Genomic DNA, 26,777 nt, shown 5'->3' with positions numbered 1-26,777 from the left:
ATATGTATGTACACACACACATACATACAAATACAAACATTATATGTATATATATAAGTGTTTTATATATACATATAAGAATGTATTGGACATAGGAAGAGAAACCATGGAATAAAACTCAGTTGTAATGTCCCAGGAGGAGAAGCAGGGAAATTGTAGTAGAAGCAAAGAAGGAGAGAACAAGCAGTGATGGCAACTGTTGCTAGGCAGTGTAGGATCCGAAATAAAATGAGGCTAATGAGATTGGAACTTAGGAGGTCAGTGGAGGCCTTGGTGAGTGCATTTGCAGTAATAGAGTGGAGGTAGATGCTAGAAAACAATGGCTTGAGTAGTTATAAAAAGCAATGAGTATAGGCAGTTTTTTAAATAAGTAAATGCAAGGAGGAAGATAGGCTGTAATTTGAGGAGAAGGCAAATTTGAAGGCTATTTAAGAGTATTTTATAAAATAACATAATCTGGACTAGACTATACATAAAAGCATTAAAAATGTTTAAATAGAAATTTACTAATAAAAAATTAATATTCCTCTAAAAACACGTCTCCTGAGAAATCCTTGAATTAAATCTTTTTACATTTAAAATAATTATTTCATCTAATTTCTAAAACTCTCCAAAGGTTATTTTCTTAATTTTTTGATGCGATTTATAGCCTTTATGATTGTCTAATTATCTTTTCAATGTTCTTTGTCATTTTTAATAAATATGAATTAGACCAATTTGAATCATGATTTACATACATGTTGAGCAGGCATTAAAGAAATTATTCATTAAGGGGACAACATATTCCTTCACTTTTCGTACTGGGCAACTTTAGTCATCGCTGTAACAAATTGTAGACAAATTTTGATGGTTAAGTGAAATAGTAACTGGATACTCTTGCCCGACTATATATGTGAATATTCTGTTGAAAAAGGAACATTAGTTTTAAAATTACAAACAAGCCAAACAACTTGAGATTTCCATGACAGATGTCCTGGCTAGCGTGCATAAGGTTAGGCCAGCAATAAGAGATGATGTTGCTGATTTTAGCAGTGACATAAATCTTAGTATAGGAGAGTAGCATGGAAGTGGATAAATGCTATTTACTTTAATGACAGGCAAAATTTTCGAACTGTAACAACATGCTCAATAAATTCACTACTGTAATACCAAAGGAGAGTTGAAAAATGTATTACATTTCTATTTTTTCTCCTCAGAGATACATATTTTTGTTCTGTTTCTATGGCAACATCAATGCGGTGACTAAAACTTTAACTCCTTTTTAGACTCCCTGACGGCTTCACACAGCTCCTCAACCTGACCCAGCTCTACCTGAATGACGCCTTTCTTGAATTTCTTCCAGCCAATTTTGGAAGGTAAGAATAAGAAATTTAAATTATGCAATTATATTTCACCTTAGGTAAGTGCTTTACCAGTGCCAGTTGATGAGACTTCAAAAGTGACAGTTGTGATTAAAGATAGGCCTCATTATTATTCAATAAATGAAACTCTGTTAATTAATGAAACTTTTGCAAAAAAATAAAAGTAAAATTAGGCCTTTACATGACATTAATAGTCAAATAAATTCTAGATGAATTAAAGAGTTGAATATAAAAAAAATAAAGGCAGAAATTATCTGGGGGAAAAAAAGGAGATGAATATTTATGGCTCTTTTGTTGAGAAATACCTTTATAGGCATAGAAGCAAAGAAAAATATCATAAATGGATAGATATGATGACCTAAATACTTTTAACATAAAGTATCAGAAAATCAAAGATTTAAGGTAAAACAATAAATTGAAAAAATAGTTTCATTGTATATGAAAAACAAATTGTATATATTTAACATAGAAAGAATTCTTACATATAAATATGAAAACAAAGATTTTAGAGAAAAATGGTCAATTACAAGAAAAAGCAATTCATAATAACACATATAAATGGCTGGGGAACACATAAAAAATGTCTGTCTTCACAAATAATAAATATAATACAAGTTAAAACAATAAAAGACCTTTATGTTCCAACATACTGCAAAACCTTTTTTTTTAGAGTATAAGAACAGAGATGATGTCATGCCCTCTGATAGGACTGCAGAATGTTATGACCTCCATGCAGGGCAGTATGCCTTTAAAACCTTTGAAAATATTTACATCCGTTGCCTTTGTGAATCGTTTCTAGAAATGTCTATTGCCATTGTCAGATATCCCACTAGGATTTATGGACAAGTTTATTGTTATTTACAATGTGAAAAAAGTGTAATCACACATCTGTCTAGGATATTGGTAAAATATATTATGGTTCATCTATATGATAATACGATATAATAACAATATTATCTTAAGGAAGTATTTTTTAAAATTCTTAAGATGTTTCCAATATGAATATGACTCTGTATGAAATAAAAGACTGCATCTTAGAAGTAAAATTATGAATAATTTTTCTTGTCATCTTGACATGTTTTTCAATATTTTTCAGGTGTTCTACAATGAACTTTTTTGTGCAAAAGTTATATCTCAATAGCTAGGACATTTTTAAGTTTACTGTCAACTGCATTTATGTAAATGATCGTCTTTGAAATTGTTCAAATAATAGACCAAGTATAGCTTGACACCAATCTGTTGACTGAAGCTCACACAGGACATTCAGAACTCAGTTGAATAATGAAGTCACTTAACATGTGACAGCCTCCATTTACATACTGAGAGCACATCAACATTTCCCAGGTTCCTTTACTTTTGCAGATCATGCCATCACAACACTTACGAACAGCATATACTTGAGCAGTTTTAAAATTCACAGAGCGTCCAAAGAGCATTGCTTGGCTTCTAAATGAATTGGCATTTCATCATTCATCCATAGAAACTAGCCTGGCCTTTCTGCTACTGAACACAGCCTTACAATACACTTTGGATTTATCAAATCAGAAAATATTTAATTATTATCTTAAGATACATTTTTTTCTTGAACTTTTATCAGTTCTCTGTAAGTAGTCCTAATGTGAGAAAAAGATTTGGGCAAGTGAAAAACATCATACCAATACCTAAACCATTTGAAAATAGAATTTAATTTTGAATAAATTGCCTACAAAAAATATGCTCTATTTTATTATTATAATCTAAAAAGGTCTTTAACCTTCAACTGGATAGTTTAACAAGAGGACACTTAAAATTCCTTTTAAAACCTGAGATTCTGTGCTCCTAAAAGCCAAAATCAGTACAAAATATCATACTAGTACAATTGTTGACAAGATTTGAGACATGCAAATGTTTAAGAAATCTCCTTTACTAGCAATATACTCATGCTGTGAAGAACTGAATCACTTTATTTCATATACAGATTAATCGTTGTAAGATTAAAAGTAAATAAAAAGCTTGACAGGAGGCAAAAAAAAAAGAAAGGGAAAGAGACCTACACGAAAACCTAAAAGTACAGTAAATATGGGAGATGTAGATGAAAAACTTCAAATAGTAAAATGTTTCCCAAAACATGAAGAATTCAGAGAATCCAATTAATATCTATTCTAAAGTAGCTTCATCTGGGTACATTTTAATGTTCAATATGGACATGAATAACAATAGTGTGTCCTAGACTGCAAAACTTAACAAGTAACTAAGTGTGAAATGCATTCCTAATCACAAATGTTACTCAAGCAACAGAAACTATGAATACCTCTCATTCTTTTCACGTGATTTCCCCAACCCCAGCATTGTCACGGGACAGATGATGTGACAGATTTTTAAATGCATAACCTTTTCATAAATGTTACAATATGCACCTTAGAGTCAGTGAAATACGGTATATTGCAGCACTTCTCCCATTGTGTAAGTGATGAAAATAATAATAGCCAATTCTTATTAAAACTTGTGATATACCAGAAATTATTCTTTACATGTATTACATTATGTAATGTTCCAAACCATATAAATTTGATACTGCTGTCACACACTTATGGATAAGGAAATTGAATTAAGGGAGGTTAATTAATTTGCCCAGTGTCAGAGAGGCAGAGTATGAAAGAGTTTGGATTTCACCCAGGTTTGTCTTCCTAACAAAGTCCCATGTTTTTAACTCTATGCCATAGTATTTGCTTTTTACTTTATTTATAATCTCTTGAGAGAAATTATTGCCATATTCCAGTGAACACAGCATGTGGTATTTAGTATACATTCAATTATCTATTGAATGCATAAAATTAAACAACAAATATGTTTGCATAAAACATATGAAATTTAGAAGGCCGGAATCCAAAGATATCTTTAAAATATCTCAGTTAATTTTAGGAAAATGATATTTGTCATTGCCCAGTATTGATGTAACCCTACTCATAATCAATATGTATATTTCTTTAAAATCTATAACCATAGTAAAAAAAAAATTTGGACATAGCTGTTTGAATAGTGATAATGATAGTTTACCATAGTAAAATTTATGTTTATTTTAATTTTTAATTATTATGGGTACATATAGTTGTATATATTTATGAGGTACATGTGATATTTTAGTACAGACATACAATGTGTAATGATCAAATCAGGGTAATTGGGGCATCCATCACTTCAAGCTTTTATCATTTCTTTGTGTTAGAAATATTCCAATTCTACTTTTTTAGTTATTTTTAAATATACATTATTGTTAACCATAGAAACCTAATAGTGCTACCAAATACTAGATCTTATTCAATAATTTTTTAGACAGACATACTAAGAGGAAATTTTTAAAATTCGTTTCTGTAGACTTGCCAAATTGCGGATCTTGGAGTTAAGAGAAAATCACTTGAAAACTCTACCAAAGTAAGTGACTGTGTATTTTCTGAATTTTGAACTGTGATTTTTTTCACTAGTAAGAAAAATAACTACTTTTATTTTATCTGTGTTTTGGCACTTTAATTGAGTTAATTTATCTATACATTTTTCCTAAAGGCCAAAAATTATGGTATACTGTAAAAGATTCATATTACATGAGAATGTATTCTGTTTTATAAAACTGTAATTACAGATAAAGGTGGAAACAGTTCACTTAAGTTTCTTCTCGTGGCTGAAGATACATGCCAGAAAATTACTGCACTAAAACATATGAAATTGTCATTCTTATAGCTAAAAACAATAGTGCCACAAGGTTCAACCTAATAAGATGCTTAATTCTTCAAGTTAATTTATGGATTGTAGTATATCTTTCAGTTTTTAAATCAAGAATAGGCCAGAAATTTTTAGGAAAAAAGATTAAAAGTTTTCAAGGGATCATAAAGTAGTTTAGCTAGAAGTTATATATTCTTGCAAATTGTTCATTTTTACTAGTCTATTTAAAATTTGGCTTATATAAAAATATACGATATTTTAAAGTAAAAACTGATCCCTAAAATTTTATGCAATGTTTACCATAATGAAATGCTTTGTTTCATTATTTTGCCTTATTCATGTGTAACAATAGAATTTTGTGTTTTATAGAGTTAACTATATTTGAAAGTCAAAATGGGATTTTACTCAATTAAATCAGTATGACTGGTATATGTTATGATGAAAATATTTAAAGTACTATGTTGCTATTATCACCCTTCTGCAGTATTATAGAAAAATATTGAGTACAGTGACTAATTTTTTAAACATTTCAGTAGTACTTAGATTCATCTGCTGAACCAAAATGTAACCTTATTTTTTACTTATTAAATCCTTTTCCTAAGCAAACTGGATTGACTAATATTTCAACAACATACCTTCAGGTGCATTTTATGTACAATATTGTGTATTACAATTGTCATTGCAATGTAATGCCACAGTTATGAAAATAACTTTCAATAATGATATGGATTTAATTTGAATATATACATAAAGATAAAACACCTACTTAATCGGCCCTAAGAGAAGACAAGGAGAGAGCATAGAAGTGAGGAAACGTCTGCATGTTTCACCATCCTGCACTTTTGAATTATGCCTTTCTCTAAGCTAAAGCACTGGGTATGGGCCTAACCCAAGGGACCCCTCCCAGGTTGGGTGCATAAACTGGTGGAAATATGGTTGAGGGTGTTCATTGTTCAAGTGGAAATTTCCTGCAAATGCAGCTAGTGCTACTGAGTCCATCCCTCATGCTTTTGTCTGCCACATTTAAAGTAAGTGGAAACATTGCCAACTGGAAGCTAAACCAAGATAGAAAAGCAGTTGTCCCCTTCACCTAAATATATACATTTAGATCAAGGAAAAAGTATTGAGTATGCAGAGGAGAATCCTTTTCCCTCTGTTCTCAAATAATGGCTTTCATTTGAAGTACAAAGTAAACCTGACATAGGTTGTTAGGTTTTTAAATATATGTCTTTAAATACGAATCTTAAATATATATCTTTAAATATGAATCTTAAATATAAATTAAAACCTGATATAGATTGATAATGTGGAGTTTATATGAAACGGTTGTGTGAATAAATCAGAGTGATGAGGAACAATAATAACAACAATAATTGTGCAGGCTTTGAGATTGTGGCCCAGTATTAAACAGAATGAAATTAAGTAGAATAATATGCATAAACCAATTTGGACATAGAAAAATGTTGTAAAGACATATTAGGACTGATGTCGGGTCTCTTTGATAGACTCATACACATATAACTTGTATAGCTGTTACAGCTTTTATGTTTTAAGAAACATTTTCAAAGTTACTTGCAATCTAGTGTGTTCATTTTATAACTCACAGGCCAAAATCTAAAGAACCAAATTCAGGCATAAAATATAGATAACTTTAGTTTTGGGTCTATAGAATGAGAACTGCAGAAAGAAATTCTTCTTTGAATAAAAATAAACTTTGTTTTCACTATGTATTATACCTTTTGATCGCCAGTCTATACCTCATGTAACTTAAAGCTACATGAGAGCATTATAGTAGCCTTTATTTTGCACGCCCAATAAAAATAAAGATAAAAACATAGTTTTAGGAAAAACAGTTTTAGTTTAACAATAACTATTCTGAGAAGAGATAACTCGTGATTTCCTTAGGGATACAAACAAGATGTTGGATTGTTCTTTTCTCTTCTTTTCATCTTTTAAGTTTATATGCTTAGCAATCTGTGCAAAATGTGAATGTGTGCAAGAATTATAATATAACATACATTAAGATGTACATCCTTTAAGCAAACTGATGGAGACACTTAGATGTATGCAAATTCTAGGATAATTTTTTTCAGTTACAAAAACAAATTAGTATTATAAGTTTCCTTATAATGTTTATGATCATTCCTCTAGATACATCAAGGAGTAATAAAATTAAGTGCTTTGGATATGCATTTGCCTAAAACTCATTGAAAGTCAAGTCTTGATTATTTGTAATAATAGAAGACAGTGAACTTCTGAAAATAACTAGATTGCCAAAAGGAAAAATTTTTAGATTATATGATACAGTGTTTCCTTACACAAGAATTATCTTCCTAATTGTGTTTTTTGAGGGATAGTCAGAAAATGTGTAGATGGTAGAGAGAATTCAAATGAATGTTAGATGTCAAGGGAAAACCAAGCCTTTGTTTGCTTATTTGTTTGCTTATTTATTCCTTACCTCATTTGTCTGTGTAAGAGTATCTCAGGGTTAGGAATTAAAGAGAAGCTAGATTCTCGGTGATGCTGTATCAGGGTGTCTCCTGAGGCTTGAATGGGCTAGGGTTTGCCTCAAACCTCACTCAAGTAGTGGTTGGCAAATGGGTTTCTCACCGGTGATAGACTGGAAGCTTTCCATTCTTTTCCTATGGAAGCTCACGTGTGCTTCTCTACAGGGCTACTCTCAATGTGGCTGCTTGCTTCTTTCTGAGCAAGTTATTTGAGAGAGAGAGTGTGCATCTAAGACAGAAGCCTTGGTCTTTTTATAATCTAATCTCAGAGGTGATATACTGTGATGTCTACCATATGCTATTGATCACAGAGACCAAATCTGGACCATTTCTTCCAAAGTGTGGAAGAAAACAACGTTGAGACTATAAATACCAGGAGACAGGGATTCATGGAGTCCACTGTAGAGGTTCCTCCCACAGGTCTGGTTCTCAGCATTGCTAGTCTAGAAATTCAATGCTGGCATATACTAGATGCATCAGATGCAGGAGGCCGACGCACACAAATCAAACGCACAGGGGATTTTGTGTTGGCACAACACACTCTGTTTTCCAGAACTCCAGCTATGTTGGTGTTCCTCTTGAACAAAACAAGTGTGTTTCCATTTTGGAGGCTTTACACTGTCTAGAATTTTCTTTCCACACATCTTTGCATTGTTAGGTCTTCCTTATAATTCGTGTCTCTCCTCAGATACTGCCTCCTCAGGGGCCTTCCCCAATTATGTCATATAAGATAGTCTCCCTTCTTCTTTATACCATCTCATTATTGTGTTTGATTTTCGTCATGGCACTTACCCTTCTCTATACGATTTCGACTCTTTGTTTACTTGGAGATTATCTCCTCAAGACAGTGTAAGCATCATTAATGAGAGGTTGTTTCCACTCGGTCACTGCGGACTCTCCAGTGCCTTAAACATGGTAGACATTCCAAACCAGAATGCTGAGCTATGGATTCACAATGACAAGTATCTGTCATGTGACCTGGACATTTTGCATCACTCGATTATTTTTCTCCATAGAAAATTATATGGGAAGCCCAACATTATAATCAGATTAGTCTTGGAGAGCGCATGAAGTCAGACAAGGACAAATGATTGGGCTTTCTCAATAGCTGATAGCCCGGACTTGGATTTTATAACCCTACACACATTTTCTCTCTCTCTAGATGGTTTCAAGCTGGGCATAATAGTTAAGACATGACAGGGAGAAAAATAACTTCATATAATTAATATTTATAACAACTAAATAAAATATGAAAATAGTATAACTTCTTTGCTTTTTATTAAAATGTGTCATATTTCATCAAGAAACAAAATACATGTCAAGATAAAAATGAAGGGATAAAAACAATTTTTTAAATGAAATTTAGAAATGTTTTCCACAGAAGTAACATAACGTCATATAAATGGTTGGTAATAATAGTGGGTTTTAACTTTAAATAAAACTCTTCCATATGATGAGAATAATTTTTCTAATACCCTAAAGTTAAAATAAGGCCTCATTCATTAATAATTTATCAAGGCCATGACTAACTTTGTTTCAACTAGAGTTAAAATATATTATGTAAATGCATGTGTTAATTATGAAACTATGAAGTAATATGAAGAAAAAGAAACATACATTAAGGTAACATAAATATTCATGTCTCCTGATGCACAAGGCATGAAGCATGATACCTCACTTTGCTGTCATAAACACTTCCTAAGAGAGGAATGTTTCAAATATATTCCAACAGAATTACTGGGGCAATATCAGTAAATACAGTAAAACCTGATGAACATATTCAGAATTGGGCAAGTGGATGGATTTGGTAGATGAAGAATGCTAAGAGTTGTTGGAAGAAGTTCTAAGTGGAAAGATAAATCTGAAGTAGTGACAGTATCTTTTGGGTCAGTGACCCTTCTGAGAATCGGAAAAAAGCTATGGAATATAGAAAAGTATTAATTCTAAAATGCAAGTTGTATCTATTTTCAGTATATGAATAACCTATTGTGAATATACATGTTCTTATTTTCACCTAGAAGTAGACTATTTTGCCTTTTCTGTAAAATAAGCCACATCAAAACACCTAGTATCGGCCAGGAGCAGTGGCTCACATCTGTAATCCCAGCACTCTGGGAGACCAAGGCAGGCAGATCACTTGAGGTCAGGAGTTTGAGACTAGCCTGGCCAACATGGTGAAATCCCGTCTCTACTGAAAATGCAAAAAGTAACCAGGCATGGTGGCATATACCTGTAACCCCAGCTACTCGAGAGGCTGAGGCAACTGAATCGCTTGAACCTGGGAGGCAGAGGTTGCAGAGATCATGCCACTGAACTCCAGCCTGGGTAACAGAGTAAGACTCCATCTGAAAAAAAAAAAAAAAAAACCCAGTATAGAGCACCAAAAAGAGGGCCCTCCCGATTTTAGGGATCAAATTTGTCAAATGGATAATTTTAGTCATATAACCACTTCTAGTATGTTCATTGAAGGAGATTTTTTTAAGACGAGAATATTTTATTCAGTAAATTTTATTTTGGGTTGTTAATAGGATTAGATTTCATTATCATCTGTGAAGTTTTTTAATTTCTCATAGTAGAAATTATTAAGGAATTATTTAAGAGAAAGATTCTCCCAAGTACAAGCATAAATGATACTTTTAAACTACTAAACTATGTATGCTAGATATCTCGTAAATGGTGTATCTATTATTTATATGATTTTATCCCTCAGGCATCATTGCTTTTATTAAGTGATTTTGCCCCTGAAAACAGAGGTTCAGGAACTCTGTAGTACCACCTTTGTGAATACCCAAGGACGTGTACACAAAACAAATATACTCACAGAAGATGCCAGTACCTTAAAACTTAACTGGACATACTCTTCCAAAAAGATTCACTTTAAATTACATACGTAAATTAAAACCAGAGCTACACCGACAGCTGCACACTGTTAAGGAAAGATATTAGATCATGAAAGTCGAAAAAGACTAAGGGACTATTAAAGGTTCAAGAAGACTAAAGAGACAAAAAGAAATGTCATTCTGAACTGGTTCTTTTGCTATAGAGGACATTTTTGAGACAACTGACAAAATTTGGGTTTGAAGATGAGATGGTAGTAATGTATCACTATTAATTTCCTCATTTGGTTGGTTGTATTTTGATTGTGTAGAATGTTTGTGTGTAGGAAATACCGAAGTATTTGGGAGGATGGGACACCAGATTAGCGCTTTACTCTCAAGTAATTCAGAAAAACATGATTTTTAGTTTTTAAACATTTTTGTAATTTTATAACTGTTTCAACACAGAAGTCACTCTATTTTTTATTGTGTTCTTCGATTTCCTTTTTAATTTTTTTATCGTGGTAAGACTACTTAACATGAGATCTACCCTCTTAACAAGCTTTTAAGCATACAATACAGTCTTGTTAGCCATAGGTACAATGTTGGACAGCAGGTGTCTGCATCTTGTTCATCTTGTATAACTGAAACTTTATGCCAATTGAACAACTCCCCATTCCCTCCTCCCCTCAGCCCCTGGCAGCCATCGTTTTATGCTGTTTCTGTGAGTCTGACCATTTTAGATACCTTGTGTAAGTGGAACGTGCAGGATTTGTCCTTCTGCGACTAGCCTATGCCACTTAGCAGATTCACCCATGTCATCACATATGGCAGGATTTCCTTCTTTTTTAAGGTGGAATAATATTCCGCTGTATACATACATACAACATTCTCTGTATTCGTTCATCTGTTGTTGGACATTTAAGTTGATTCCATATCTTGGCTACTGTGAACAATGATGCAATGAACACGGGAGTGCAGACATCTCTTCAAGGTCCCGGGGTCAATTCCTTTGGATATACATTTAGAAGTGGGATTGCTGCATCATATGGTAGTTCTGTTTTAAATGTTTTTAGGAAACTATTCACTATATTTTACCATACTGTTTTCCATAGGAGCTGTACCATTTTCCAATGTAACAAAGGGAACATAAAAATAAATGTGTTCTAGAAATATATTTTCAAAGATAAATTCCTTAAAAATAAAGAGAAAAGCACTTTCAACACAGATAAAATTATTAACTGTATGAAATATTTGTCAATACATAGGTTAAGAGAAGAATTTGCACTTCCATACTAAAATGCTAAGGCCATGAGGCCTATAGTTCTAGCACTTTGGGAGGCCAAGGTGGGAGAATCACTTGAGCCCGAGAGTTTGAGAGCAGCCTAGGCAACAGAGCGAGGCCCTGTCTCTACAAAAATTTTAAAAAATTAGCTGGGATTGGTGATGTGCGCCTGTATTCCCAGCTACAAGGGAGGCTGAAGTGGGAGGATCACTTGAGCAAAGGAGGTAGAGATTGCAGTGAGCTCTGATCATGCCACTGCACTCCAGCCTGGGCAACAAAGTGAGACCCTCTCTCAAATAAACAAATAAAATGCTTAAATATGTGTAAAACTCAGCGTTTTAGAAGTAAAGGTTCTATGTATGTGAGTAATATATGCACTGTGTATTTTTTTTCCTAACCTGAATGGCAATAAGTGCTACATATTTATAATTATCACTCAAATTTCTAAACTATTCATTTCCAAATACAGTGTTTTTATTTTTCATATAAGTTCATTTATTCTTTTTTAATAAGATTACTCCATAGACAGGCTTATCTAAAATATAATAGATTTGCTATGTTTTCTTTTTTTAAAATTCTTCCTTCCTTTGTTATCTAGTTTACTAGCAGTTATTATCAAAATAATGAAGAAAGCTCATAGATTAATATGTATTCTTAACTGGACAGGTGTGACGAAGTCGTGTTTCCATTCTCATTTCAGTGTCCTATTAATGAATTTATCTCGCTTGGCATTATGCTACCCTACTAGCTATTTTAATGAAATACATCAATAGGTTCCTTAGTGCCATTGTAATGAAAATTCCATTGTCAGGGACAGCTTACAGAATGGCTTTTTGATGTTTCTATTAACTCTGTATTTGTAATTCTGTTTTGTAACTGTAATATATAATTGGATACTGTGTGATTGTGTAATCATACTACCTTATGCTTTTACCAATTTATGTCAATTTACAAGGTACAGTGTTTTTGCTGAACCCACGGTACCATGCTCCTCAGGATTATCTTTATGAAAACCCCCAGTTTGACAGCTAACTAACCAAGGGAACCACATTAGTGCCCTCTGCTTTTAGAGAATTATACATAGAAATAGATATTTTCTTTACATCTTCTCACTTGGTGCTATATTTTCAATTCAAATGAAATAAGTGGATAATTATGACATTCTATATTTAAGAGTATTCTATAATTATAATGCATTATAATAAAGTAATTATTAGAGTCACTTCTAAAATATCAAACATACGCCTTCCATAGACTCACAAAGGAAACACTGAGTTCTGCCTTGTGAACTAGTTGTATTTATTTTTAAACTTATACTCTCAACACAAAATTAAGAATGATAATATTATGGTTAGCTAAGGATGTGTCGACAATGGGAGGAGCTTGGAAGAGGTCACAAAAGCCAAGTAACACCATGGTATTCAAATTGCTGTTCTCAGACTACTTCAAACAACAGCTACTCTGATCCCTGACCATTAGTTTACCAAAAGACAAAAACTGCCTGCAGTAACAGTGAGGCTGAAAGCACTCAGCTCCAGTTTTATAAGATCTTGGAGGCTTAGTCTCTAGTGGAACAATTAGCCCACACTCTTACTTCTGTTTCGCTGAGAAGGGCTGTAAAGTACTTGAGTGGGAATGTACTTTGCAGTCCAAAGGCCCTTGTTGCTTGTTTATGGGTTATTTACCTTCTCTGAATCTCAATGTCCTTATTTGTAAAGAGTGCTGGATATCACTACCTCTTTTAAGCTGGGAAATATATTTTGGGTAACAGTTGATGAAAATAAGGCTTATTATCATTTAGACCCAGGAAAAATTTTAAATAAATTTAGTATACACTGGCACTTAGAAAATCTGGGTGTGTGCAAGAAAAGATTGGCATGAGTTCTAGATATTTTTCATTTTATCTCATAAAAATATCTTTATTATAAATGAAATAATGTTGGTTTTAGTTTTTTTATAATAAATTCCTAAAAATAATTGTGATGCTAACGTGCCTTTCTTACTTCACCAGCAGTACTCTAATGAAAACTTACACAATTCATTTTCTGTCATTCTCAATAAAAAATATAGAAAATGTTTAACTAAGTGATCTAGTTATTAATTCTTCATGAGTTTTTGCTTTTAAAATTGGTAGCTTCTTTAGGCAAATATTGAACTTAGCAACTAAAACACGTGATAGAAATTAACACTCAACAAGGATTAGGAAAGGCATACAACCATTGTTTGTATCTTCCTGTATCTTATAAATTCATTCTTGTGGATTTTTGTTATATCCTTTATGGTCTCTAAATAAATGTAGTATCTTTCCTAAATGAATGTTCTGAAACATTATACTAATACTGACTTTTGTCTCAGTGTCTCAGGCCAGAAAATACACAAACAACCTAGTTAACAGATATATTCCTGTGGCCTCAGGTACTACCTCTGTACTGATGAGCAGAAGACATTTATTTCCAACCTGAACTTTTTACCTGAATTCCAATTCCATATTCCAATTGCCAATCTCAAATGGAATATTCACCATATGTTAACATGGAAATCATCCTCATTGCTCTTTTCCACCCACCACCCCATAACAAAACCAAACTTGGTTAAACCAAATCAAACAGAAATCCTGTTTCTTATTATACACTGCCTAATGACAGCACTACCCACAGAATCACAGAAAGTAGAACTATCCATCACATTTTCCTCTCCTACTAGCCCCAAATCATTAGCCATCAACTTGTGTCACATCTGAGCATTTTTCTTCCCATGTTGTTGCCCTACTTGAGTTTCTTAATAACGCTTGCCTGTGCCTTCAACAATTCCTCCCCCTTCTCATCTCTACCATTGGAATACATCTTCCTTATTGCTGTCAGAGCTTTCTTATTGAAACATACCAAGGCACATGTCAATTTGAAAGCACAGAATGACTGCTCACAGCTTTCAGAAGACAAAATGTCAAGAATTGTCATAGCTTGAAGTCAACACTTCTACTTCATTGCCTCCCAACACTTTCACAACCTCACGAGGTTTCTGCTACATCCAATATACAATGCACCTTTATATCTCTAAGCATCTTTCTTGAGACAGTCCCTTTTTCTGTCCGAAAAACTTCAAATTATCCCTTACCTTTCCCACCACTCTTGCCATGAAATTAGCCATAGATTTTGCATTCTGAGTGGTAGCTTAGAAATTCTTCTTGAGTTTTAGCAAGGCAAAGTTTCCATGGGAATTTGGATCTAATTATAGTTTTACTCAGAAATATAATAAGCTTAATTCTGTGAGGCTTTTTTTGTTAGCTTGAATATATTATCTGAAGCTTTAACTCCATGGTTCAACTGTCAAGTAAGCAACTGGTGAGCAGTGTGCTTTTCCTACCCAACTGCAGATTTTGGAATGGCATAGTCTCCACAACAGTGGACACGTAACAGGTATTGAGGGACTGACTTTTGCCAGGCTCTCTTCTGTGATATTTTGGTAGGTGCAAAAATAAAATTAAAAACAACCCTGAATTTCATCAGATATATTTTATTATAGCATCTTGAAAGATTTCCCTACCACCTATGCTTTGATTTTTACTTTTATAAAGGACCCTTCATGTGTAAACAACAAACTACCCCATTATTGCTAGTTGGTTCAATAAGACACACTAAAACCGCTGTAATGTATCTAACTCTCCATGGATTTTCTGCTTTCTTCAGGTCTCCTGTCTCCTCTCTACTCAAGTCAGGGTTATTTCAGGTCTTTCAATATGCAAAATACATCTTTAAAAAGCTCGCTTTTCTGTCGAACAGATGCAAGGGGGAATATTTCTAAATTGCTATAGTTTGCCACAGTTTCTGTGACATTTAAGATAAGTGGCTGAGCAATATTAAAAATAAAAATTCACATAAGAAATTAACTTCATGATATTAATATTTTCTTTTGGTAATATGAGGTTATAATTTGTCCTTTCATGGATTTTTACAAGATCATTTTCTTACCAAACTAATTTTTCCATTGTGTTTAGTTTTATATTATTTATATTGCATATACCCCAAACCTTTACCTAACTACTTTGCATTTCTATTCCTTTTGCTTTAAATTTAACCTTTTCCCGTAACTTTAATAGGACTCCTCTTCACATTTACTACTTAACAGCAATCTTTTCTAGTTATAAAATAAATGCACTATAATTTTATGAGCAAGATTAGAAATAAAATTAATTAGATTACAAAGCTATGAATCTTACCAAGCATTAGCTGTTTACATTTATGTTCATTCTAAAATGATGGGATAGAAGATCTCACACTATATGAATTGGTTAAAAAGCAGGAGCATTATTTAGGAAATGTTCAGTGGCACTGTAGATAAATGAATTATTTTGTATTTTAATTATAGTAAAATGTCATTAAGGCTATCTATTGGCTCTGGATTATACTGAAATACATCTAAATTAAACATATTTCTAAATGCAAAAACTTCATTTTGCTTAAATGTTTCACTGAATTTTCAGAAGAAAATGAAACAGCATTTCTTATACTAAATATAATCTTAGAGAGCGTCTTTTAAATTATTACTTCCATCTTAAGGGATATACATTGTAAAATATAAAACACATTTTAAAATATATGCATTTTAAAATATATACTTTAGTTTTATAAAAGGAAGACCTAATCTTTACTTAAGAGAGAATATAAAATGAAAAATCTTTGGCTTCCTATTGTTCATACAATAACATCTAAACCCCAAAACGTGGCATTCCAGGCTCTTCGCAATCTGACCCCAACTTTTCCTCCTACCACTGCCTACTTAATTCCCTAAATATGACTCCCAAGTTTGTGCCTCTGAAGACATACTGATAAGTTCTCACTTTGTATAATTAACAAGTCAGTTAAAAATAACTTTAATTGATCATGTACCTAATATGTGTCAGACACTATTCTCGGTGCCAAGGAATCTAACAATTTTCCACTGTTCAATGACTTTGAAGTGTGGTGGAAGGAGACAGATAATAAAATATAAACAAATAAATGAGTAAGATTGGTAACTGCTTTGAAGAACACAGGATGATGTTATAGAGAGAGGTGGGTTTTTGAGGGTTCATGGGGAGGTTGGATGATTTGGGGTGGGAGTTGGGTTTTTTTGTTGTTTTTTCTAGGCTGGTCCAGAAAGACCTTTATGAACAGGTCCAGTTTGCATCTAGATTTGAATGGTAGGAATGATAAAGTTGTAAAGAAAGAGAAAGAGCAAAAATAACCAAAGAAACCAAGAAGAAAATCAGGTGTACAAAACTTCTGATGGCAGCAAGCTTGCGATGTCTAAGAAGCACCAGGCCAGAGGAGCTGAACATGTCCAGTGCAAGGTGAAGGGATATGAAAGGACAGTGGGGTAAATTTATGAACTGCCTTGTGAGCCATGTTGGAAAACTAGGATTGTATTCTGATCGTAATGGGAAGCCATGGGGACTCTGAGCAAAGGAGACATGTGATTTTTGATCTTAGCTTTACAATGAACAGTCTGACTTCTCTAAAGAGAAGGGATTTTAGGGAGGCAACATTGAAAAAGGGACACCAATCAGGAGATGATTGCAATGGTGAAGATGAGTAATGTCGGTGACTTTGTCTGAGATTGTAGTTATGGAGACAATGAGTGGGAAGATTTGTGATCCATTTTGGAGGTAGGTCCTTGCTGATGGACAGAATTCGTGGTGAAAGGAAAAAGTAGGAATCAAGGCACATTTCCAAATTTTGGGTTTAACTAATTGGATATGGTGACACAATTTCCTATATAGAGAAACTTTGAAGAGTAGTGGATGAGGGGAATTGGGAATTTGATATTGGCAATGGAAAGCTTGAGATGTCTATTAAACAATCAACTGTTGGTAGCTAGATACATAAATCATCTGCTCCGGGAGATAGAGAAATAAGTTTAAGAGTCATCAGTGTATAGATTATATTTAAAATTATGAAACTCTTTGAAGTTATCAAGGGAGAGAACACAAATAGAGAGGAGATGAGGAGGCAGAATTGAGCTTGGAACATTTATAGTTTGAGCATGGAAAAGGAGCCTATAAAAGATTATGAGAGTGAGCAGCCAGAGAGTTAAGAAGAAAACCAACTGCAGGTAGTGCCATTGAAGTCTAGAAAAAAATGTGAGAGGGAGGAGTCAATTGTACCAAATGTTACTGAGAAGTCAATTAAGAAGGAAAAAGAAAACTAAGCACTGGCATTAGCAAGATACAGGTCATTGAGAGGAGTTTGATAAGAGCTATTTTAGTAGTGCACTATGTGCAGCCTTATTAGAGTAGTTGAGGAGCAAACAGGGATTAGCAAAAAGAGACAACAAGCACAATTTCTTCCATTTTAACTGCAAGATGCAGCAGTGCAAAGATGTCAGTAACTGGACAGGAACATCGCATCATGAAAAGGACTTTTTAAAGATAGATTTTAGTGGAGCATACTTGCAAGCTGATGAAAATGACCCAGTAGAAAGAAAGGAATTAATGATGCAGAAGAGAAGGGAAGTAATTACCAGAAGAAATGCTTGAAGAGGTGAGGGAATGGGATGTAGAGCACAAATGGAGGAGGCGGCCATAGAAGCAGGGACTCTTCTAACATGGAAACACTGGTGGCCCGGGAGTGGAAAGATAAAAATGTTCTCAACTGATTTCTTTGAGGTTCTCTGTAAAGGATGATGAGTCATCACCTGAGCACAAGTAGAAAATATTAGAGATTTGAGGAGACAAGAGACAGCATGAAAGAACTCTGAGAGAGTGGGAAAGTTAATGGACAAGGGTGGTGTCCTAGAATCTTCTGGCCGTGTTCACCACCTATTTGTGATTTAAGATTATACATTTGAAGAAAATCCAGTCAGAAAAGTTAGGCAATCTTCTTCAGAAGGTCAGATACTTTGCAGGCATAGAAGGAGACAGCCAGACAGCTGGAGTTTGCCAAATTAGCCAGATGGAGGAGGAGGGGACAAGGAAACATAGGTTGTTCATGGGATAGTGACTGGGATCTAGAACTACAAAATTTAAGATGGGAGGTAAATGTGAAGATATGAAAAGGTCAGGAAGAAACGTTTTATTTGTCTTTCTCTCCTTTTTGATATACCGTAAGTCTTTAAAGTGCAATCCAAATGCTACTCTCTCTACAAGGTGTCTCATGACACCTCAGACAAACAATTATTCTTTTCTCTTTGTTATATTGCCTTTTGTACATTTCTCAATGGGAGCATTTATCACATTATGTTGAATTTGCTGTCTACCAGTATATCCCCAAGAAGACTGTAACTTGCAAAGGGAAAAACTACATATATCTTATTCATTCATCTTTATTTTGGCAACAATGTGGCGCATAAAGAAGGCTTGCAAAGAACGTTTACAATGTGGTATGAAAGGAAGTGCTTTAGTGCCTAGACTCATGCCAGCACTTGATGGAATCCTGTGGGTACTTGACTGATTGGCAGGAGCAGAAATGAATAGGAAGTTAAGCTCTGTGATATTTTCTTATACAACAGTTGGCTCTTGATTATTGGAAACTTAATAACTCAAGTACAGTGTTCATTGTTTATCTTTCTTCTCATTTCACCTGCATGCCTATAGCCATTGCATCCATCACTATCCTTGGCGAGAGTTCACTACAGATGCCAAATTGTTTTAGTATCTTTTGCTTTTTTAAAAATGTTGACAATGTAATAACATGGCTTAAACTGACACTTTCCGGTTATATGTGGACTTATTTGCTTTCTTAAGTTAGTTAATTGAACATATTATCAATTTTAATTGAAAAAATAAATATCAACTTTGGGTATATTCTTCGGTGATATTTCCTTATAGGAAAATTTGTTACAGTACATTTTAGATGGAATGAATTTCCATAACATTATGAAAAATGAAAATGTGTTCTAAAGAAAGAAATGACGAAGAAGTTACAGTGTATCGTAAGGCAACGTGGCCTTTTCTAGATTGCCAAATGCTGTTGCCTGGTGAGCAAACTGTGTAAAACACTTTGTATCAGAATGTCCATAATGCGATTATAATTGCTATAGGTAGCTTTTACCAAAGCTTCTGTAGCTTACTAAATGTATCCTGCCTGAAAATTTTACAAAATCTTTAAGTCATCCCTGATGCCCAAATGCAGCTACTGTAGATCCTCCTTATAAGGCTGATATTGTGAGAAAAAAAACTAATAAATGATAAATACGATGTTCAAATAATTGTTTGATTTATGATCTATCTAAAATTATAAAATAAGCTGTATTTTACTGGAATTCTGTTCTACTTGAGTTCTTAATAAGAAATTAGCACCTTCCATTTGTTTCTCTTTTTCCTTTCTTTGTTTTTTTTTATTTCTTTTTTGAGACAGAGTCTCACTCTGTCACCCAGGCTGGAGTGCAATGGCATGGTCTCAGCTTACTGCAACCTCTGCCTCTTGGGTTCAAGCGATTCTCCTGCTTCAGCCTCCCAAGTAGCTGGGACTACAGGCGTGTGCCACCACACCCGGCTAATTTTTGTATTTTTAGTAGAGATGGGGTTTCACCATGTTGGCCACACTGGTCTCAAACTCCTCACCTTGTGATCCGCCCACCTCGCCTCCCAAAGTGCTGGGACTACAGGTGTGAGCCACCGCGCCCCGCCCATTTGTTCCTCTTAAATAATTTTAAATAATTTCTGATAGGAAATTTTGCATTTGAAATAAGTTTTAGACTGTTGCAGAAAGAAACATGTGAAAGAGTGTAATCCAAGATGAAGGCAGAGCTACGCTGAGCACATGGTAGGAGAAAATGGGTGAGAAATATGAACTCAGCTGATTTAGGGAGGCAGACAGCTTTTTCCCTTCATAATAACAATGAGAAATCTGAAATCCTTGCTTCGGTTGAAATTCAGTCACTTATATAAATATTTTGTAGTGTTTGTATTAAGTATAATGATTAGCATTCAATATTGGTTCATAAGTAAAATTTACTACCTTGTAAAGCCTGGCAGATATTTCACTGACAAAGTTTTGAATAGATGATACAGAGTCTCATTAAATTATGATTATGCTTGTTAGTCCCAGTTTATCCGCAGAATAAGCATTAAATAAGTAAATCAGCATAGTTCCAACTGTGGCCTGTTTTTTAGTTGAGATCCTTGGATATATTTGAAACAAGGATAATTAACTTCTCTAAAATTTCTTTTATTGTTTTCCATCATATTTTTCCATCTGTAGTTTTAAATAGAAATGCACACTGATTCTTCACCCTTGTATTACTGAACAAATAAGATGAAACAGGAACATGGAACCAGGCATGGTGGCTGCTCTGTAATCCTAGCACTTTGGGAGGCTGAGGTGGGAAGATCACTTGAGGTCAGGAGTTTGAGACTAGCCTGGACAGTGTAGTAAGATCCCATCTCTACCAAAAAAAAATTTAAAAATTAGCCAAGCCTTGTGATGTGTGCCTGTGGTCCTAGCTACTTGGGAGGCAAAGGCAGGAGGATTTCTTCAGCTCAGGAGATCAAGGCTGCAATAAGCTAAAATTGTACCATTGCACTCCAGCCTGGGCAACAGAGCAAAACCCTGTCTCTAAATTTAAAGACAGAGAGAGAAGCAGGAATATGAATTTTTTGGTAATGATAAACTACCTATTTTTAAGCCAACTTACTTAGGGTAACTTGATCCAAGGGGAATCCAGATACCCAGATATCTTTACACTCTCATATAGAATGAAGTTATTACTTGAAAATTATATAGTAAAAATGAGTATTCCTTTGGGGGAAAAACAGCTGTTAGATGAGCTGTTCCAACATTTTAATAGCAAAATTAAAGGTATTAAAATCTAATACAAGTTTTAAAAATATGCCAGCATTTTTAAAAATCAACAGTTCTATGGGTGATTTTTTTAAGTTTACAAAATAAAATCTGGATTCATTTTCCTTAACTTAGCCTTTGGTTCCCTGCCTTTGGCAGAAACATCATGGCCAAGTGGAGGGGAGCTTGCTTTAGATTGCAGCAAACGTGATTCCAAATCTTTTTCAACTCTTAGCACTTTCATACCTTAGAGCAGGGCATTTAGCCTTTCTGATATGTATTATGTATTTAGGCATTATATGTAATGTGACATATGTATCATACCAATAGTGTCTTTACATGGTTGATGCATGATAAGTGAAAGTGGTTGTTAAGTTTGCAGAGGGAAGGAGTACAAATGAAGCCAAGAGAAGCTTCTCACAGGTTCTCAACAGTGTAGTAGTCCTTAAGATAAAAATAAATCTAGTTCTTTTAATTGTGATGTTAGGGTGTCCATTTTAGATCTTTCCTGCTTTCTCTTGTGGGCATTTAGTGCTATAAATTTCCCTCTACACACTGCTTTGAATGTGTCCCAGAGATTCTGGTATTGTGGTATGCTGTGTCTTTGTTCTCACTGGTTTCAAAGAACATCTTTATTTCTGGCTTCATTTCGTTACGTACCCAGTAGTCATTCAGGAGCAAGTTGTTCAGTTTCCATGTAGTTGAGTGGTTTTGAGTGAGTTTCTTAATCCTGAGTTCTAGTTTGATTGCACTGTGGTCTGAGAGACAGTTTGTTATAATTTCTGTTCTTTTACATTTGCTGAGGAGAGCTTTACTTCCAACTATGTAGTCAATTTTGGAATAGGTGTGGTGTGGTGCTGAGAAGAATGTATATTCTGTTGATTTGGGGTGGAGAGTTCTATAGATGTCTATTAGGTCTGCTTGGTGCAGAGCTGAGTTCAGTTCCTGGATATCCTTGTTAACTTTCTGTCTCATTGATCTGTCTAATGCTGACAGTGGGGTGTTAAAGTCTCCCATTATTATTGTGTGGGAGTCTAAGTCTCTTTGTAGGTCACTCAGGACTTGCTTTATGAATCTGGGTGCTCCTGTATTGGGTGCACATATATTGAGGATAGTCAGCTCTTCTTGTTGAATTGATCCCTTTACCATTATGTAATGGCCTTCTTTGTCTCTTTTGATCTTTGTTGGTTTAAAGTCTGTTTTATCAGAGACTAGGATTGCAACCCCTGCCATTTTTTGCTTTCCATTTGCTTGGTAGATCTTCCTCCATCCCTTTATTTTGAGCCTATATGTGTCTCTGCATGTGAGATGGGTTTCCTGAATACAGCACACTGATGGGTCTTGACTCTGTGTCTTTTAATTGGAGCATTTATCCCATTTACATTTAAGGTTAATATTGTTATGTGTGAATTTCATCCTGTCATTATGATGTTAGCTGGTTATTTTGCTCATTAGTTGATGCAGTTTCTTAAGAGCAAACACATTCAAAAGCTAGCAGAAGGCAAGAAATAACTAAGATCAGAGCAGAACTGAAGGAGATAGAGACACAAAAAAGCCTTCAAAAAATCAGTGAATCCGGGAGCTGGTTTTTTGAAAAGATCAACAAAATTGATCCACTAGCAAGACTAATAAAGAAGAAAAGAGAGAAGAATCAAATAGGCGCAATAAAAAATGATAAAGAGAATATCACCACCGATCGCACAGAAATACAAACTACCATCAGAGAATACTATAAACACCTCTATGCAAATAAACTAAAAAATCTAGAAGAAATGGATAAATTCCTGGACACATACACCTCCCAAGACTAAACCAGGACGAAGTTGAATCCGTGAATAGACCAATAACAGGCTCTGAAATTGAGGCAATAATTAATAGCTTACCAACCAAAAAAGGTCCAGGACCAGATGGATTCACAGCCGAATTATACCAAAGGTACAAGGAGGAGCTGGTACCATTCCTTCTGAAACTATTCCAATCAATAGAAAAAGAGGGAATCCTCCCTAACTCATTTTATGAGGCCAGCATCATCCTGGCAGAGACACAACTAAAAAAGACAATTTTAGACCAATATCCCTGATGAACATCAATGCAAAAATCCTCAGTAAAATACTGGCAAACCAAATCCAGCAGCACATCAAAAAGCTTATCCACCATGATCAAGTGGGCTTCATCCCTGGGATGCAAGGCTGGTTCAACATATGCAAATCAATAAGCGTAATCCAGCATATAAACAGAACCAAAGACAAAAACCACATGATTATCTCAATAGATGCAGAAAAGGCCTTCAACAAAATTCAACAGTCCTTCATGCTAAAAACTCTCAATAAATTAGGTATTGATGAGATGTATCTCAAGATAATAAGAGCTATTTATGACAAACCCACAGCCAATATCATACTGAATGGGCAAAAACTGGAAGCGTTCTCTTTGAAAACTGGCACAAGACAGGGATGCCCTCTCTCACTCCTATTCAACATAGTGTTGGAAGTTCTGGCCAGGGCAATCAGGCAGGAGAAGGAAATAAAGGGTATTCCATTAGGAAAAGAGGAAGTCAAATTGTCCATGTTTGCAGATGACATGATTATATATTTAGAAAACCCCATCGTCTCAGCCCAAAATCTCCTTAAGCTGATTAGCAACTTCAACAAACTCTCAGGATACAAAATCAATGTGCAAAAATCACAAGCATTCTTATACACCAATAACAGACAAACAGAGAGCCAAATCATGAGTGAACTCCCATTCACATTTGCTTCAAAGAGAATAAAATACCTAGGAATCCAACTTACAAGGGATTTGAAGGACCTCTTCAAGGAGAACTACAAACCACTGCTCAGTGAAATAAAAGAGGACACAAACAAATGGAAGAACATTCCATGCTCATGGATAGGAAGAATCAATATCGTGAAAATGGCCATACTGCCCAAGGTAATTTATAGATTCAATGCCATCCCCATCAAGCTACCAATGACTTTCTTCACAGAATTGGAAAAAACTACTTTAAAGTTCATATGGAGCCAAAAAAGAGCCCACATTGCCAAGACAATCCTAAGCCAAAAGAACAAAGCTGGAGGCATCACACTACCTGACTTCAAATTACACTACAAGGCTACAGTAACCAAAACAGCATGGTACTGGTACAAAAACAGAGGTATAGACAAATGGAACAGAACAGAGGCCTCAGAAGTAATACCACACATCTACAACCATCTGATCTTTGACAAGCCTGACAAAAACAAGAAATGGGGAAAGGATTCCCTATTTAATAAATGGTGCTGAGAAAACTGGCTAGCCATATATAGAAAGCTGAAACTGGATCCCATCCTTACACCTTATACAAAAATTAATTCAAGATGGATTAAAGACTTAAATGTTAGACCTAAAACCATAAAAACCCTACAAGAAAACCTAGGCAATACCATTCAGGACATAGACATGGGCAAGGACTTCATGTCTAAAACACCAAAAGCAATGGCAACAAAAGCCAAAATTGACAAATGGGATCTAATTAAACTAAAGAGCTTCTGCACAGCAAAAGAAACTACCATCAGAGTGAACAGGGAACTTACAGAATGGGAGAAAATTTTTGCAATCTACTTATCTGACAAAGGGCTAATATCCAGAATCTACAAAAAACTCAAATTTACAACCTGCACATTATGCACATGTACCCTAGAACTTAAAGTATAATAATAAAAAAATAAAAATAAATCCAGAGAGACAAGGGCCATCCAGGCTACACCAATATTAGCGTGCTGGAAGGTCTCTTTCTTTTTTTTCTTTCTTGTTTCTTTTTCCTTTCATCCTTTGAGATGGGAATTGTGGCAGGACCTCTGGATTCAAGGTTTACCATTTCTGACCTTGCTTTGCCTGCTTTGCTTCACAGCGGCAGTTACACAGCAGGATCCAGATGACAACTGCTCAGGAAGTCAAAATATTTATATCAGAATCAACTCTTCCTATCCACCAAATTATGAGTCATAAGATATTTGCTGTAAAATGCCCACAGTGCTTGTGCTCATTTTGCATTTCCTGCGTTATCTGACCTCTAGTTCTCAAGGAATGGCCTTTTGAGTCCTTTTATATATCTTGGTAACCTCCTCAATGCCTAGAATCTTGTCTCTAGAGACAAAGAAGTCATTACATAATGATAAAAGGGTCAATTCAACAGGAAGATGTAACAATTGCAAATATATATGAACTCAACAGCAGAGCACCTAAGTGCATAGAGCAAATATTGACAGATCTCAAAGGAGCAATTGACAGCAATACAATAAATTTCATTCTTAAGCCCAGGTAACTGATCTGATCAGAAAATGAATGTCACTATTTATAAAGAGAAATAAATTCCCCTGCCACCTCTGCCCAAAAAATTTTGCATGGATCTAGAACCCAAATCTACTGCTTCATATACAACTTATAATGTTGCATGTTTTTGCTGAGTGTGACAAGCTGTGCATCATCTGTATATATGAGAATTATATTAAGAAATGCATTAGAATTGAGAGTCTTGATATTTTTCAGCAAGTAGAATGAAGACTAATTTTAATACATCTCAGTTTGAAAACAGTAAGTACATGCATCACGATTCCTGAAGTTTATTCAACAACTTTTCTAACATTATTTTGGCATCACACACCTATATAGTAGGCTTACTATATGGGTGGTATCAAAACTTTATTACATTCATTTATGATCCCAAAATCCAATATGCCATTGACAGACAGCTAATTTGAATATTCTTTCTTCCTTTGTCAGGTAGTGAAGGTTTTTATTATTAGTTGACCCAAGAGATTTTATTCCCTTTTATTTTGCTCTGATGGCAATTAGCGTTAATGGATTCTGATATATATTTAAGTCCATTTCTTTTGACAAGTGTAAATTAATCACATTTGGGGAAGCTTTTCTTAGCTAAATTGTATAAATTTAAATGTTAACCTTCCTGTAAAGGTAATGCTTTTGTTAAGAGCTAACGAAGTTGAGAAAGAAACAAGGAATTCAAAATAGTGAAAAAAAGTTTCTTTAAATGACAGTATGATATGTTCATTTTGACCCATTTTAAAACCAACAAGAAAACTTTCCTAGAGAACCTACTCAAATTATTTAATTTAGGTTTTAATAATATGTGTTAATATTTGTAGAAATTATATTAATCTTTTAGTATTAGTAAGTTAAAGTGAACTAAGTGATGTGATTTACACTGAATATCTCTATTTCTACTACAGCCAACTTATGAGCTCAATTCTCTTTTTTTTCCAGTGGTTTCCAAAATTCCCAAAATTTAATTCACCATTCTATTCCTATTATATATTGTTTTGTTTATGCACATATCAATACTCTCATCAGGGTTT

The 26,777-nt window shown here is 34.4% G+C and overlaps 1 protein-coding gene across 3 annotated transcripts in view; it reads left to right on the top strand.

Moving 5' to 3' along the window:
• Positions 1-26,777, top strand: part of LOC115837495 (leucine-rich repeat-containing protein 7-like) — a 315,547-nt gene that overhangs the window by 273,141 nt on the left and 15,629 nt on the right. For all 3 annotated transcript variants that reach the window (XM_030823158.1, XM_030823159.1, XM_030823157.1), the window contains 2 exons: positions 1,266-1,355; positions 4,716-4,772. In XM_030823158.1, the coding sequence (XP_030679018.1) occupies positions 1,266-1,355; positions 4,716-4,772 (147 nt within the window). The remainder of the gene's footprint in view (positions 1-1,265; positions 1,356-4,715; positions 4,773-26,777) is intronic.

The sequence above is a fragment of the Nomascus leucogenys genome, chromosome 12, assembly GCF_006542625.1.
Source record: "Nomascus leucogenys isolate Asia chromosome 12, Asia_NLE_v1, whole genome shotgun sequence".
Classification (NCBI taxonomy): domain Eukaryota; kingdom Metazoa; phylum Chordata; class Mammalia; order Primates; family Hylobatidae; genus Nomascus; species Nomascus leucogenys.
The sequence above is the reverse complement of the archived record's forward strand: the minus strand, read 5'-3'. Positions and strand labels throughout refer to the sequence as shown.